We start from the raw sequence: 16,581 nt of genomic DNA, 5'->3' as shown, positions 1-16,581 counted from the left end.
TTGATGTGAAAAAAAGCTTCTTAGGAAACACTAGCTGATGTATACAACAGAAATAAGCCTGACTTGCAAAACATAGTTATTACAGCTTAAAAAAGAAAAGAAAACCACTTCACCTTTTAGCAGTTTGTCTTTATTATTAGACTTTTTTGAGTTGTAAACACTGAAAACTGCAGTACAAGGCAAATAAAAGAAGCAGCTTCATTTAACCTTTTGCATGAATTAGTGCATAGATTTAAAAGTTTAGGAGAGACTATCAAGCAAACATTTTAGCTTAAGCTGCCTTCTCTTTCTCCTTTTGGGCTTTTATCTTCTGCTTGATTTTGAGTGTTTCCGTCTGGATAGCTGCAGGAAAAGGAAGTCCACAATATAGTTACACTTAGCGCTTTATATCAGCTCTCCTCATATGTGAAGACCAGGTCAGACTGCTTCAATTCATCTATGTTATTTAATTTAATAGAACTGTATTTAATCTTCCATTAGCAGCAAAAAACCCTGTCCCCTTGTTACACCTGGTACCATAACCACGTAGAGGAGGGTGTAGCAAATTCTGCGTTGACACCAATATTATGCTTATAAGCTCAAAATCTTACCCAATTAGACCAGGAAATTAAGGAAGTTAATAAATCCCCTGTGAGATGCTTCAAGAGGCAGCCTTTTGACCTACATAAGCAAGCTGCCCAGTGCAACAGAAGAATCATGCTGTATAAAACCAGATTTTTCACTTCACTGTGCTCTGCGCTCAATACATCAGTGTTTAAGCTGTTAGAAGCCAGCGTTTTAGGCATCACGCTAGTCTGGTTTCCTCCTTAATACCACCCTGGTTACCCTGTTGCATTCTTGAGAAAAAGGTGAAGAATTTATAAAAGAAACAGCATTATTTTACCTTTGTCTTCAGGGGCTATTTCATGAGCCTTTTTAAGATCAGCCTTAAATGAAAGAGAAATATAAATTAATGTTTTCATTAAATGTTTAATTTCTTTTTTAAAAAAATGAAATATTGTGATCATTACCAATGCTTCATCAAGATCCTTTATTCCCTGCCATCCTTGAGCCCGTCTGTAGAGAGCTTTAGTATTTGCTGGATCTATTTTAAGAGCCTGTAAATGTAATAGCATTATCACATTAAAATTTCATATACTTCACAGCCTCTCATCTCTGCAAATCACCCAATTCACACCAGCAGACAATCTTCCCAGCTGGTTTGAGGGTAAGCTGTCAAAACATGAACTGTACAAAAAGGAGTGCTATACTGCAGCACACTGAACAGCTCATCAGTTTGAGTACCACTGTACTGGAAGTGGTCTTTCGTGAAGGATGAGTATACATAAGCATAACATGGAACCTCTGTGTGTGTGTGTCTGATGCAAAAAAAGATCCAAGACTAACCCTACAGCTCAGAAACTCAAGCGTGGGAGAGAAGAGACAGAGAGGTGGTTATAGAACATGTTCTAACCCGGCACAGCAAGACAAGGCTCAGCTAGATCTAGACATTTCCTTACCCTCAGTCAGAAAATGCCACTTTGCAAGAGTGAACAGCGAGTTAACATCAACACAATGTGCCAGCCCATACCATTTTCTCTGTGAAGCAGTTTTTACCTAATAACAACATCACTGTGCTTCAGCACCCACCAGCCCAGGCTCCCTCTTCCCAGAGATAAAACCGGTGCTCAAAACGAACCTCTTTTTTGTCAGTAGAAGATGTAATTATTTTAAGGAATATAGTTTTGGGCAGGAGATGTGTGTTCCACAATGGCAAATATTATGATTAATAATTTCTGCCTGTAATACTTCAATGCTGTTTCAGTTCCTACCATTTTCTAGATAACAGATATCACACTACACAGGTTTTTTCCACTTCTTTCCTCATTCCCCATTTGCCCATTCTGAGTATAGGCTTATGAAAAGTTTCCTGGTGATAATGCCACCAGTAGGCTATAAAGCAGGCCAGGTCTCTAAAGACTCTTTACACAGATTAGCCAAGGCTACTGCCTTCAGCATGAAGTCCCAGGAGATGCTGCTTGGGATCCTCTACTAACAGATAAGAGCATTCTTTACTGTTTCCTTCCAAATTGCAGGGTTTTACTGAATTTTTTAAAGTTTCCTTTAAATGAACTAAATTCTGTCAGTATGTCTGTCACTGTTCCTTTCTTTTAAGTCTATTATTTTTCAGTAGTTCCATATTTATTTCTTTCCTTCATTCTTCCTTCCTATCCCCTGGTGTCATCTCACCACTTAGCCTACCTGAAAAGGCTTTAGATAGAAAAGTCACTTCAAGACTATCAAACTTAAAAGCAAGTAAAATGTCTTCCATAGAAAAGTATTCTTCTTTCACTGAAGACAGTTCAACTCTTCATAATATAAAATCTAGTTATGCTTTTAGGAAACTAAACTGTCAATGGCAGTGAGTGTTTTTTCCTGGCAGAAAGCAACAGCCCTCTTTCGCTTGTTTCTAATCAGTCATTTCAATTTCAAAATCTTTTTAAAAAGCCACATACTGTAAAGTTAGTAATAACTTCACAATCAGCCTTCTACTTTCTTTACTTTCAAATTATAAGCTTGTCAAAAGACTCTTAATAGAAGCTTTGTAGTTTGTCTCCAATTGTTAATCAAAATAAGAAACATTAAATTTACCTCTGAACAACTTTCAATGGCCCCCTGCCAGTCTGATAGCTTTAGTTTACAAGCGCCAATGTTTAAAGCACAGGTCAAAGCAACAGTCTTTAACTTTGGTTTGTCTGCCTCCTCTGCCACTGCTTCAGAAGCTTCTACATACCTGCAGAAAAACACATTTACAAAGAACATGTATTAGTGTTGCAACTTCTACTGTGTTCTGCCCTTAGGTATCTTTCCACAGATGTGTGTAAACTGGCCTCTCCAAACTGATATTTTTGAAAGCAGCTTCAATTCCACTAATACAAATGTTTATTAAACTAAATATATAACACCTACCCTGACAAAAAAAGATTAATTCACTGGCAAATGCTTTCCTGTAACTCCTATCCCTCCACTGTACTAACAATATTCTTTTTCTTTGACAAATGCACTATTCTAAACGGTGTGAAACCACTGGAATTTCTCTCAATGACTGTTTATTCTGAAAAAAAACATGTTGCTTATCAGTAGCAAAAAGTCAACACTTCCACTGCACCTTCCACATTCATGGGAGGCCACATCTACTCTTCATCTCCCTCAGTAATATTTTAATAAGTTTAGGCATTAACGGCTAAACTCTGAATTTACTCTGTAAAGGAGAGTGGTTTATAAGCATTAGTATCTCCACCTTCTTTCCACTGTCTTCCTTCATGACTTACTGTTCCTAAACTTCAACACCGGTTCAGGACTAAGCCACATCACTTACTGCACCTGTTTCACAGGCAAACTGATAGACAAACTGTACCTCATTCTTATTAGTTTGCAGTGTGCTAATGCTGTCGGTTTTTTGTTTCAAGTGGCAAAGGTCTGCTGTGGATATAAAAGTTCTATCTCTTCTAACAGCCTACTCGATAGAATTTTTGTGATTTTTGTTTTAAAAATAAAATTTGTGCTCGCATACATTCACATTTTAAGTATGCCATGATTAATACCGTCTTTGCAGATCAGTGCCTTTGCATGCCCTATATTTTGAGTGCTGCACAGTTTGTATACAACTTTGGACCACAAAAATAAGCAATACTTAAAACGTAAATTAAGACATTGTTTTTTCCACTTGCTGGGCATCATGCAAAAGATGAGAACCAGGAGAGAGAGAAAAGGGTAAAAAGCAAACAAGACTTCTAATATCAAACTGTGTGATCTCCAAAACAAACAGAATACACCTGTCATATTTATAAATCACACCAAAACATGAAAGACAGCAACAATTCTGCAAAAAAAATTAGAGCTTCCGAGTCAAAGAAATCAGTAAGATGAATATCGAGGGAGACAACAGGAACGAATGTATTTTTTTGACAAAAATGTGCCGATTCTCACATAAAAAATAATTTTTTAAAACCTGGCTAAGCAGCAATAAGACAAGAAAAAAATAGAAGATTATAATGGTTACTGTTGGTAAAAAGAAAAAAACAACTTTGTCAGCTGGTTTGCTAAGTCAGTTGTACATAAGACATGCGAAATACCCTGGTAAGAGCTATTTTATTGCTATCAGTTCTGGGGAAGTGACAGCCAAAGTACACCGCATTACTTAAACTATTAGATTTTAAGATATAACAGGACGTGTCCACAAGTATGACCTATAAAGAGCTGGAATGATCAGATTTGTTTAGTCCAGAAAAGTATCTATCCTTTCCATCCACAAGGACAAGCAAGCACTCAATAGAAGCTGTCTACTCAGACTGGAAGAGCCTTCTTTGAGTGTGCTTAAAAGTGAGCAAGACAATTAATTGTAAGGGATAGCATAAATATACCTTATATTTACCAAAGAATGGGGAAAGAAATGGACAGATACAACACAAAGTTCCTTAAAGATTCATTCCAGCCTTTTTTTTCTGTATGACCCAAAAGATTTACATATTCTATGTACTTTGGTGTTTCTGTCGGTCTATGATAGGCTTTTTGAGGGCAGCAGGAAATGCTGTACCTTGGGTTAGTATCTCTAGGTAAAGGATTCATTTTTATACTTCATTAAGATGTAAATTGTTTGAAACACAGTCAGTTGGAATCTCAATTGAAGTATTAAATATGCCTGAATTCTTTTTCTTAAATTACTTAAATTATTTCTTAAATTACTGCTAGGTAACCAGTGATCAAGTAGAATTAAAGGTCAATGTAACTTAAAAAACAAAACAAAAAACAAAAAAACCCACAAAATTTACTAGAAGCTCATATACATAAAGTAAAAAGTAGGAGAAATAAAAATCAGTATGGAAACAAAAGCAGAAAGATGATGATTTTGAAGGTAAGTCTGAGTTATACATGGAGTCAAGATGATGGTAAAGAGCCTCAGAAAAATGGAATAACGAATTAAGTGCAGTGTCATATTTGGGGGGTTCTCTGTCGTGAACTTACAATTCCCCAAACCCACTATATTTTAGAAATCAGAGAAAAAGTATCTCTCTCCTTTCCGGTCCATTAACTATCATGTATATTACCGTACTTTTCTTCCCAGTTGTCTACCAACACAGCAAGAGTACAAAAAAAGCTGCATTTAGTCAGTTCTAAACAATACCTCCTGACTACAGCTCTTACCTAGCAATGAGAAGACCTACTTGAATAAGTAGCTAAAATTCAACCAGATATTTTCCAGACTCAGAAGGCTCTTTATTTAAAAAGAAAAAAAAAAAAAAAAAAAAGAAAAGAGCACAGCAACAGGCACTTTTTAAATGCACACAGCACTGCTTGAGACAAGCATTAATTTGGGTTACAGGATCTACCTGACTGAATGATGATAGGATAGCCTTACCGTAAACTTTTACTATACTTTTTAGCTGCCACTGCCCAATTTTGCGATTTGAAGAAAGTATTTCCTATATTCTTTATGTCTTCTGCTATAGCCACAATCTTGTCAACCTAATAAAATAGATGGAAAATATACAGTATGAATGTACTTATGAAAGAAGCCTTGATTTACTTAATATTTAGCACTAAGATCTCATGTTCATCCTCTTTCAAACATTATTATAAAATCTCAGAATAAAAATACCCCAATTTTAGACAAATACTAGCTTCAAGCCACTCCCTATAATTTTCTCTACTTTATGTAACACAATGATATGAAAGTTTAAATTCCTAATGAGTATCCTACAGTATAAAGGACAAGAACGTAGCAGTTCAAGTCCTTCCCCTAAATGCTGCTATCCACACAGAGCTATTTATAAAGGTGTTGACCATTATTCATAGGAAAGAAGACACATTAACAAAGTATTCAAGCAAGATTGCCTTATTCCTGAGAAAATTTTGTCTTCTGCTTCTCAAAGTGGTATTAGTTAGCTGAACTTGCAGGGTTTCAAACTGTAAGTCACATCAACACAACTCTCCGTCTCTCGAAACATTTAAAACATCTATGGAAGGAGAAGAACAACTGTCTTTATGCAGTCCACAATTTCTATTTCAAGAATGGCATACATTAGAAGTGTTAAGTTACCTTTCCAGTGGAAATGAACAGTTTATAATTACTGCTGTCTATACCACAGTCATCTTAAGCACTGTCAAATGTATATATTGCCATTTGCAATACTACCTGTTTACACGTCCACCCTACTAGAACTAGTGATCCTGAAAAAAACTGATCACAGCCCGAGACCAATGTCACCATGGTTTCTATAGTTTCTGTAAATAAGTTCAAAGGAGGCTGGCACCTGACAAGTTCAGTTCTGAACCACAGCAAATGCTATCCAAAAACATTTTCACAAGCTGAAGTGCTTCTCAATAGCCAGATACAAGAAGTTTCTGGTTCCTACCTGTTAACGTTTTTTTACTATTCTACTTCCAATTCTGTATTTGGAATCTACACATGCAACCGCCTTTCCTCCCCTCTCACAGAACACCATTCCATTTGTACAGTTTGTCTATATCACTTTCGTGATAAAGTAAAAACCTGCAGAAGAGCTACTTTCACCACTCTGCTCCCTGACTCAACAACAGTTCTTCCTCCAGTTTGAACAACTTGAAAAGCAAACAACTACTGGGAACTGAGAACAACTACCTCTGATGTAGTAACTATATATTTTAAAAAGGTTGACCCTTTATTATTTCTACTAGGTGAGGCAAAATCTTTTTAAGGGTGGATACTTAAAAAGTTGCACAGAAGAAGTGTGTAGGTACGATATTGTTAGTCATCTGCAGGATGCAGTTGTAGTAATTGCAAATTGTCACTACAGCACAAAAAGTAAAAACAACAGAAAAAAGTAAGTGTAAGAAGAGTAAGTAATTCTGGGTTTAGTTACTGGGGAGAAAATCAACTGCATTTAGCACTGAAAAAGAAGAGATAGCAATCTCCTCCAACAGCATTCTTTCCTAAAATTGAATCAGGACATTCATTGATTCTTAAGAAAAAAAGGCTTAGTAAACATCATCACAGGCAACACAAACACAAGTCTTGCATTCTGTAAAATACTTTAAAAGAAAAATACGTACATCTTTCAAGTCTATATCTGAATCTTCAGGAAAATCTGGATGAGCGTCTCCAGATCCATCTTGGGGAACAACTCCCCAGTCATCTCCTTCCTTTAGCTCTCCACATTCTGCAATGACGCACAACTGAAAAAATAAAGTGTAAACAGTAGTATTGCTTATTAAAACAATTTAAAAAAAAAATGCCACAACTTTGACCGCTCTTTGAAATTCAGTAAAAATGCTTCTTCATCTGTTGTTTGGGTGCGTTGATTTCAGAAACCCACTACATCATTAGCTTATCATCATCAAAAGGCTTTTATCACAGAAAGTGTTGCCTTCAGAGAAGCAGCATTCCAAGAACACCAGACCCACGATTCACAGAGGGGCTGGAAGAGGAACTGGCAGCAAGCTGAGCTGCAGCAAAACACATAACATCGAAGTTCTACTTACTACGTTAGAGAAGATGGCTCCTTCTCAAACTGCCAAGTCTTTTGAAGTTACAGAGGTATTATTATTAACCGCAAAGTGACATGACCTACACACTGATTGCTTTTCCAGAAATATACCAACTTCTGACATAAAACTCGTAAGAATTACATATCACTTTTAGGTAGGGCTGTGAATTTGATCTTTTAACTTTGTCACTCATTCTACACTTCTAGATGGGCATTTCTACTTTCACCCTGATAAAGGCTTCCACCCTCGCAGCTGTGTTAACAATAAATCAATTCTTTGTGCAGGGGAAATTTACAGCAAAAGAACAAAAGCCTCTTAAACAGTAAAATAGAAATTAACACTGTTAGTAAAAACTACTGGTTAACATTTAATAGTTCTAAACATTACACCAAGCATTTAGAAGAAATTAATATACATCATATAATGCAAGAATAAAAATCATCCCTGAGAGCTTTGGATTTTACTCACCTTAGCAGGATTCTCTCCTTTTACTTCAACATTTTCTAATATTTTAACTACACCCATTCCTTTGATCACTTGGCCAAACACCACATGTTTCCCATCCAGGTGAGGAGTAGGTACCGTTGTAACAAAGAACTGAGAACCATTAGTACCAGGTCCTGCATTTGCCATGCTCAGCAGCCCTGGTTTATCATGCTGCATTGGGAGGAAAAAAAAAAAAATCACAACCAACATATAAAAGATCTGTTATAAAACCATACACAAGATTCTGTAAGGCTATTAATAGATATAACAAGGATAGACATAATGACAACCAGAGAGCTACATACAGTGGCAACTAATTTTACCTACCATGACTGAAGAAGGCAGAGGCCCAGCTCTGCATCTTTACTCGCCACTAGCAGTCTAGCAAGCAGAGCCACGTGTGACTCAATGCTGTGACACCTGTCTGCTTCTTGCATACTCAATCCCCTGCAGAGCTCTTGAGTTCAGACAGATCACCCAAGAGATCTGTGAAGTTCCTCACTGGATTGTTCAAGATCACTGGCCATCATTTAAACCAGCTTTAATGTTACACTGTCAAGACGGGTATGTATTTTACAAGGGACAATCACACTAATTATGTTGTAGAAGTATGAGGTTTAGGGGATTGTGGTTTTATTACTTAGAGGTTGGTAGATTCTTTTAACTCCTTCACTTTCCTAGAGTGCTAGTTTTTATTCTGTTGGTATTTTTAACCATCTGATTATTTTGGCTCACGCTGCCAAGTCACGAACTAACCAAAATTGATTTAACAGCTCAACATGAGAAGATACTGTTTATCTTGTTTCCTCGGTTTATAAGAGACTTGATACTGGATGGTGGGGGAAGATGTATGACAGCACAAAGGAGACGGAAGCAGAACTTGCTGTGTGGAACACCTCAGAGCTCAACAGGAGGTTGATAAGTTTGAGTCAAGTCTGAAACAGCTGTATTCAAGCATCTGGTTCATTCCTATAGTCTCTACTACTGTTGTTCTGAAAATTGTTTTCCCACACAGTGTTTGGATTTCCAAGATGGCAGGGAGAAACCCTTGCCTGAGGTGTTCATCCAGTCATACGGCACAATGAATCTGAATATTTCAACCAGTATTTGTTTCAGGAACTGCAGGAAAAGGTTGTACAACCAAGAGCTAAAACTGTACCTAGCCAACATAATTTTGTCTCTTCTTAGCTTGAAACTCATCCTGGGAATTGGAGATGGCAAATAACAGAGAGGAAGCCTGTTTTCCACAGCAAGAGAAGGTATCTGGTACCAAACCTGCAGGAATGCAGCCTCCAAAACAAACATCTGACACTTTGCATTGTAGTTGCTGCCAAACACGTTAATCAGGAGTTCCCCTATTGGAGAGATCAGCAAACAGCATTTGAGGCTGGTCACTGATTCACTGCCCAAGAGGTAGAATAAGACCTGTAAATCTTACTTCTTTCTTTTTCCAATTATAACTAATGCTAGACAGCAATGGTTTGTAAACAATGAGCCAAGGAACAATAGGCTCTGGTGTTGCCTTTCCCCTGTATGTTTACCTTTTGTTTGTAAACATTTGGAGGTCAAGTTGTAAAGTTAGGATCAGCAGTCTCATGGCTGTGATCTTCTCATTTCCACACAACCCCATTTTGTTTGGGACCAAGTCTCAACATTAGTCCTATTGTGACAGTCCCTATTTATAAACAGAACTGTTGTCAATCAAGCATTTTCGTGCTATAAGTAAGAAACACTGCAGACAGATAAGGCATCTTTCCTGTGATAGTCTCTGCTTCTCATTTTGTAACTCATAAAGCAAGCAAAAAAAGTCAGGAAAAGATCAGATTCAAGGCTGGCAAAACTATGCCACAGTAACAACACTACTTTGAGGACTGTGTAAGCTTGATGTTCCACAATTTGGAACAGCTGTGGAAGTGACACCAAAAAAAGGGCAGTGTAATTGGTCTGACATGGTAAGTTGACTACTGACAAAGTCTAGCAGTTTACTGCAATTATCAGGCAACCATACGAACAGAAGAACAACAGGTAGCTCCAGTGTCTTCCAGTGTTAACCAAAACAATTCACTGTTGTCTGAGGCAATGCTTTGAGAACACTTTGCAAGAGTGCTAGATTAAGTACAAACCCTGTGAATTTCTATGTAGCAGAGGCATTTTAACTCACACTAAAATCCAAACACACTTTGCCAACACATGATGGGCATTGAGCTCCCAGACTCTATGGAAGATCCAAGTGAGTTCTTCAACTCATCCCTGGCACACTGACAACTTTTGCTACAGATGAGCAGTCAGAGAAGTACAGAAATGGGGATCTTTTGCATTCCATTCATAACTACCTCCAGGTCTCACCTGACAGTACAACAAAAAAAAACTAACAGTAACACAAAGTCGCCATCTTCAGGGAGCTAAAGATTCTGTGACAAGAACCAATGCAGAACATTAAGCAGCAGTGCTATGACCACCACCATAACAAGTGTCAGACTTCAGAACCACAGAATGGTTTGGGCTGGAATGGATTTAAGAGATCATCTAGTTCAAATCCCCTTGCTTCCATTGATTCCATGATGAATGCTGGAGCTACATTTCCAGTTATTACCCTGAACTTGGTAGTAGACTCTGATGCCTCATTAGCAGAGGACTGCCATATTTTCTTTTCCTAAAATAGCCGTTGTAGGCAAGCACAACTGCAGTCACAGGGCTCTGTTTTAGCCACAGGACAACAATGCCTCTAAGTTTTTTAGTCAGTGGTGTGGTGGAGGAGCCATTCATCCACTTGGGTCACAACAACCCCAAGCAAAGCTAGAGCCTTGGGGAAGAATGGCTGATAAGTTGCCCAGTGAGAAAGGACCTGCTGGTATTGTTCAACAGCCGGCTGAATATGAGCCAGCAGCGTGCCCAGGTGGTCAAGACAGCCAGTAGAATCCTGGCTTGTATCAGAAACAATGTGGCCAGCAGGACTTGGGAAGTGATTGTGCGCCTGTACTCAGCATTGGTGAAGCCACACCTCAAATACTTTGCTCAGTTTTGGGCCCCTCACTACAAGAAGGACATTGAGGTGCCAGAGTGTGTGCAGAGAAGAGCAAGGAAGCTGGTGAAGGGGTTGGAGCACAAGTTTTATGAGGAGTGGCTGAGAGAACTGGGGTTGTTTAGCCCGGAGAGAAAGAGGCTGAGGGGCGACCTTATTGCCCTCTACTACGACCTGAAAGGTGGTTGTAGTGAAGCTGGTGTCAGTCTCTTCTCCCAAGTAACAAGCAATAGGATGAGAGGAAATGGCCTTAAGCTGCACCAGGGGAAGTTCAGATTGGATATTAGAAAATATTTCTTCACAGAAAAGGTTGTCAGGCATTGGAACAGGCTGCCCAGGGAAGTGGTTGAGTCACCATCACTGCAAGTATTTAAAAGATGTACACACCTGGCGCTTACTAATACAGTTTATAGTGAACTCTGCAGTGTTAGATTAACGTTGGACTTGATAATCTTAAAGGTCTTTTCCAATTTAAATGATTCTGTGACTCTATATGTTATCACATAATAACACAGTATGAAAACGGTTAATGCCAATGCTGAGAGTTGTTATACCTACAGCAGTGGGCATCCTGGCTGAGGAGTACTTGCAGAACATATTATTTTTGTTGTTTCCAAGTAGTACTCCTATCTAGGTTTGAAATGCAATTACCGATAGTTCAAGCACAGGGGATTTTTTCCAGCCACATAGCCCTTTACATATAGCTGAGAACACAGATGAGCACTCAGAAAAATTACAGTTGCCACTTTTCTGCAGAACAGCTAAGTCTGCTAGCCAAAAAATAGTCACAGTGTAGGTAACACTTAAACTTCAAGATCTTCAAATACTGTATAAATTGTAGGCTTAAGGTACATAGACCTGCTGTATAGTACAGTGAAAAGCAAACTTCTTCCCTCTCTGTGATACCCATTTTTGAAGAACGGTAGAACTTAAATGCTTAAAAAATTACTCAAAAATACAGAAGTCAAACATTTCTCCTTCAAAAGCATAAAAATTAAATTGATCTTATGTCAAAAGACAGACCCAGGAGATATGCATTTGATTTTGATGACAATAAAGAAGCCTGAAGAACAGTAATCAACAGTTGAAAGTTATGCCTTTGCAGAAGAAACCAGAGAAGACACAACACACAGCCTGAGAAAACTGTTGTTCAGAAACTGCACTTGTTAAGTTGTGTGTGCAAAGCACATGCACCTGCAGTCTTCCTGGTGTCACCAGATGCTGATTTTGAGGACAACAACAATTTTAGAATTTCCTACTCTTGCAGCACAGCTCCCTCCTTTCTTCCCACAGCTGGGCTGGCAAAACTGCTTGTGGGACTTCAGTAATCGTTGCCAAGAATGAAATAGTGAGCTCTGATAGAGAAGTGGGAATAGGTAATAGGAGGTGGAAGAATTTCTGCTACCAAAGCCAGCGTCTCTTAAAATGACATCCTCAAATCGAGATTTATGCATATTCGAAAACTTGCTCTTTTCACAGCACATTTTTCCAGCATTTTGGGTGGCAAAAGACATTTGTAAACAGCCCTTCACTTCTCTTATCACTGAAGATAACTCTCTTTTAAATTTTCCTTTGGATTAACCCTGTAATCTACCACAGATTCCTCATTTCTTAAGATGGGTATTTCTCGCACCTAATCTTATGAATGTTACCGGTATATTGAAACAAAAAAGCATAACATCCATTTAATGCTAACATACTGTATAAGCTTCAGGCTGACAAAATTTGCTACTTTTTAAAAATAATATCCCTGCTTCGATGAGAACTAAAGTATTATTTCAAATGAATTTCTGAAAGTGCAATTAAATGAAAATTTAAACTATGATTGTCTTTGTTTTAATGAGGCTAACCTTGGTTTTTATATACTCGTACTTGTTTTGTGTTCAACAAAGACTTTACAGACAAGCTGTTTTAGGGCTTTTTTGCTGCTTTCTTTCCATTGCTAAAAAATACCCTAACCTTGAGCTAAAGAGTGCTAATTCTGAACTTGAAGAAAAATGAAAATCGCTGAAATGTCAAAGACTGAATAAAATCAGTATTTTCAATACAGTACCTTATAATGAAAGTTTTCATCTTCAAATTTTTCACCATATATACTTTCTCCACCTGTGCCATTTTGGTTTGAAAAATCTCCACCTTGCACCATAAACTGCTTAATAACTGTAAAACAGAATAATTATGAAATATAGCAGCAAGGCAGGAAAGGCACAAAGAAAAACAATTCAGATGCGATATTGAAAAACAACTCAGCAATCCCTGTCGCCATCACCTGCACCTAAATAAAACAACAAAAAAAAAATCTTTTATTTATCAAGTGTCCCCTAAGTACTTTTCAGTTAAGTGAACATCACTTGATATTTAATCCTTTACCTGCAATTCATTTCAACTTATTCACAACTCAGAGTAAACTAGTTTCACTGCTACTAACTTACTAGTAAATTTGTAATTTACTATTGTTAATGCGTGGTAAGAATATCTAGCCATTAGAGGGATCAAAAAGTCAAAAACCTACTTTCAGTCCAGTTAATTCTTAAATAAGTGCTCCAAAATATTATTTGACATTATTTCAAATACTTCTTTAACCAACAGGAAAACAGGATTTTGTAGAACTTACTTCTGTGGAAGGGACATCCTTTATAATGAAGAGGTTTTCCAGTGGTAGGCCCTGTTCCTTTCTCTCCTGTACATAACGCACGGAAATTTTCAGCAGTTTTAGGGACAATGTCAGCAAATAATTCAAAGACAATGCGTCCAACTGAAAAGAGAAAGAGAGAATGAGACATATTTTTAAGTCCCATCCTTGGCATTACAGGGCAAAGGAAGTTAATGTTTCAGAGTTGACTTTTTCTTTAATTACTGTTAAATTTACATTTTGGGGTTGTTTCATGGCATTCACTGGCAATTTTATTAGGTTTTTAGCAAGGTTATTACCAACAACGAATTTCACTATCAAGAATAATGAGAAAGATTCTACCAAAATCTACCAAAAATGCCTAATGCATTTTCTGCCAAAAGAATGTGTAAGGAATCATACACAGATATATTAAAGTCAAATTATATATATTAACATGTATACTTATTTTATGTCTACTCTAACATACATATGTAGCTCATTCAATCAAAACCAGATACAATTAAAAGAACTGGTTTTATGAAGATTTTTATTTTATCACAAAGTTTATGCTAAACACGTACACTAACACTGCTCCTCATTCTCTTAAAACCCAAATTTACTAAGACATAGTAATACTTTACATGCACAGGAATTATGGCTATTTACGGTTACAAGCAATAATTAAATCAAAAAATGTCCGCGTTTTAACTAGAGGAAGTGAAACCAGTGTAGTTAACATATCCTGTAACAATCGATAAATAGATTCTGTGTCAAATTCTCGTCCCTTCACAAACTGGCTTCTCAGAGAGCTTCTTCTCACTCCTAGCAGCCACCATCAGTTGATGCTCCTGTTTTCTCATCAGCCTCACAGTCAATTACCCAACATCACTCTACAGGAAGCTAAATGTAAATATATTTATTCTAATTAACACAGGAATGAAAACAAATCAGACAACAGAATGTCAATAAAAGGCAGATCATCTAACAGTTTCTTCTTTTATTCCTTCTTGTAGCAGAATGATTAACAAGAGGCAACATGTTGATAAAATAGCAGCATTCATCTTCACCCATACAAATTCTGAAAACCTACACTTTCAACTATTCCCCCAGCTTCCATGTGGTTGCTTTCTTATTTCCATTTTGACCGTTTGCCCAGATTTTCTAATGACCTCTGGCAACACTGGCGATGCCAAGAGAACGGCTGGGACTGCTGGTTTGCCTGAACTTTTGCCTCTGCAGGCCATAGCTGTCTGGCACACCCAAGGCCAGCAAGGGCTGGCACGCTGCCCCAGGTCCTCAGGACATAGGGGATGTGCAGCCATCCACAGGTCACAGCCTGACAAGAGGCTTGCTCGGGTCCTGCCCAAGCTCGGCTCATCAGCAGCACGTGGAGGCAGCATGGTGGGGACCTGTGCCGTGAGACGCCCTCTGCCAGTCTGCTGCACTTATCATAGAATCAAAGAACGGTTTGAGTTGGAAGGGACTCCATAGATCATCCAGTTCTAACCCCCCTGCCATGGGCAGGGACACCTCCCACTAGATCAGGCTGCTCAAGGCCCCATCCAACCTGGCCTTAAACACCTCCAAGGATGGGGCAGACACAACTTCCCTGGGAAACCTGTGCCAGTGCTTCACCACCCTTATAGGGAAAAATTTCTTCCTAGTGTCTAGTTTAAATCTGCCCCTCTCTAATTTAAAGCCATTCCCCCTAGCGCTATCACCACAAGCCTCTGTGAACAGTCCCTCACGAGCTTTCTTGTAGCCCCTTCAGGTACTGGAAGGTCGCTATAAGGTCTCCTCGGAGACTTCTCCAGGCTGAACAAGCCCAACTCTCTCAACCTGTCCTTCCACGGGAGGTGCTCCAGCCCTTCAATCATCTTTGTGGCTCTCCTCTGCACCCGTTCCAACAGCTCCATATGCTTCTCACGTTGAGGATTCCAGCACTGCACATAGGACTCCAGATGAGGTCTCACAAGAGAGGAACAGAAGGCCAAAATGCCTTCCCTCGACCTGCTGGTCACGCTTCTTTTGATGCAGCCCAGGACATGGTTGGCTGTGAGCTCACACTGCCGGCTCATGTCGAGCTTCTCACCGACCAGCACCCCAAGTCCTTCTCTGCAGGGCAGCTCTCAGTCACATCATCCCCCATCCCGTACTGACATCGGGGATCGCCCCGGGCCCCGCGCTGGGGCGGTGTCGCAGGACTCCCTGATGCCGCTGTGCGGCCCCGCTCCCCGCGCGCTCCCCGCCGGCCACACCGCCTCCCTCTCCGCCCCCGAGGCCCAGAGGGGAGCCCTCGGCCCGGCCCCGCTCCCCGCGCTCCCGCCCCACCTCGCTCGCCGCCGATGTCCACATCGAAAAAGGTGCGGGGGTTGCTGGGGTTGCCGGGCCGGGCGAGAGGGGAAGGGTTCGACATCTCGCAGCTGCCGCCGACTGCTCCGCCTCGCCCGGCCTCCTGCCGCGGCTCCGCGCGCTCCTCCCACCGCCGAGGGTCAATGGCGGCGTGCGGGGGCGCGCGGGGACGCGGGAGGAGGGCGGGGGGAGGCAGCGGCTGCGGGTCAGCGGCGGCGCGCGCCGCTGGGGGGAGGAACAGAGGCCCCGGCCAATGGCGGCTCGCCCGGACGCGGAGGGAAGGCGGGGGCCGCGGGGCGGGGGCGGCGCGCGCCGCTGTGTGAGGGGTGGGGAGGCGGCGGAGCGGGTCAATGGCGGAGGAGCGCGGCCATGTGTCCGCGCGGGACGCCTCTGCGGTGTCCCTTCGCAGCGCTCCGCGGGCGAAGGGAAGGGGAAGGCGGGGAGCTCTGTGCTGCGCAGAGGAAAGGGGAAAGGTCTGCCTGGGCGCCGAGCAGCCTGGCGTGGGTGGAGGCCGATCTGTCAGGAAAATAGGTTTCTTCCTTGAAAGAAGAAGGGGCCTGTGAGGAGGCTGGGGAAGGGCTGTTCACAACGTAGTGACGAG

General features: G+C 40.3%; 1 protein-coding gene across 1 annotated transcript; it reads right to left on the bottom strand.

Annotated features, from left to right (window-relative positions):
* Positions 1–38: 38 nt before the first annotated feature.
* Positions 39–16,156, bottom strand: PPID (peptidylprolyl isomerase D). Its single transcript, XM_054064893.1, has 10 exons — positions 15,960–16,156; positions 13,629–13,769; positions 13,068–13,174; positions 7,975–8,163; positions 7,072–7,194; positions 5,399–5,505; positions 2,632–2,773; positions 1,011–1,097; positions 884–926; positions 39–342 (listed from the first exon to the last, which is right to left on the bottom strand). The coding sequence occupies exons 1-10, from the start codon at positions 16,042–16,044 to the stop codon at positions 272–274; spliced, it is 1,095 nt and encodes a 364-aa protein (XP_053920868.1). The 5' UTR covers positions 16,045–16,156; the 3' UTR covers positions 39–271.
* Between the last annotated feature and the right edge of the window lie 425 nt (positions 16,157–16,581).

This window comes from Cuculus canorus, chromosome 4, assembly GCF_017976375.1.
Source record: "Cuculus canorus isolate bCucCan1 chromosome 4, bCucCan1.pri, whole genome shotgun sequence".
Classification (NCBI taxonomy): domain Eukaryota; kingdom Metazoa; phylum Chordata; class Aves; order Cuculiformes; family Cuculidae; genus Cuculus; species Cuculus canorus.
This window is presented reverse-complemented; position numbering and strand designations above follow the sequence as displayed.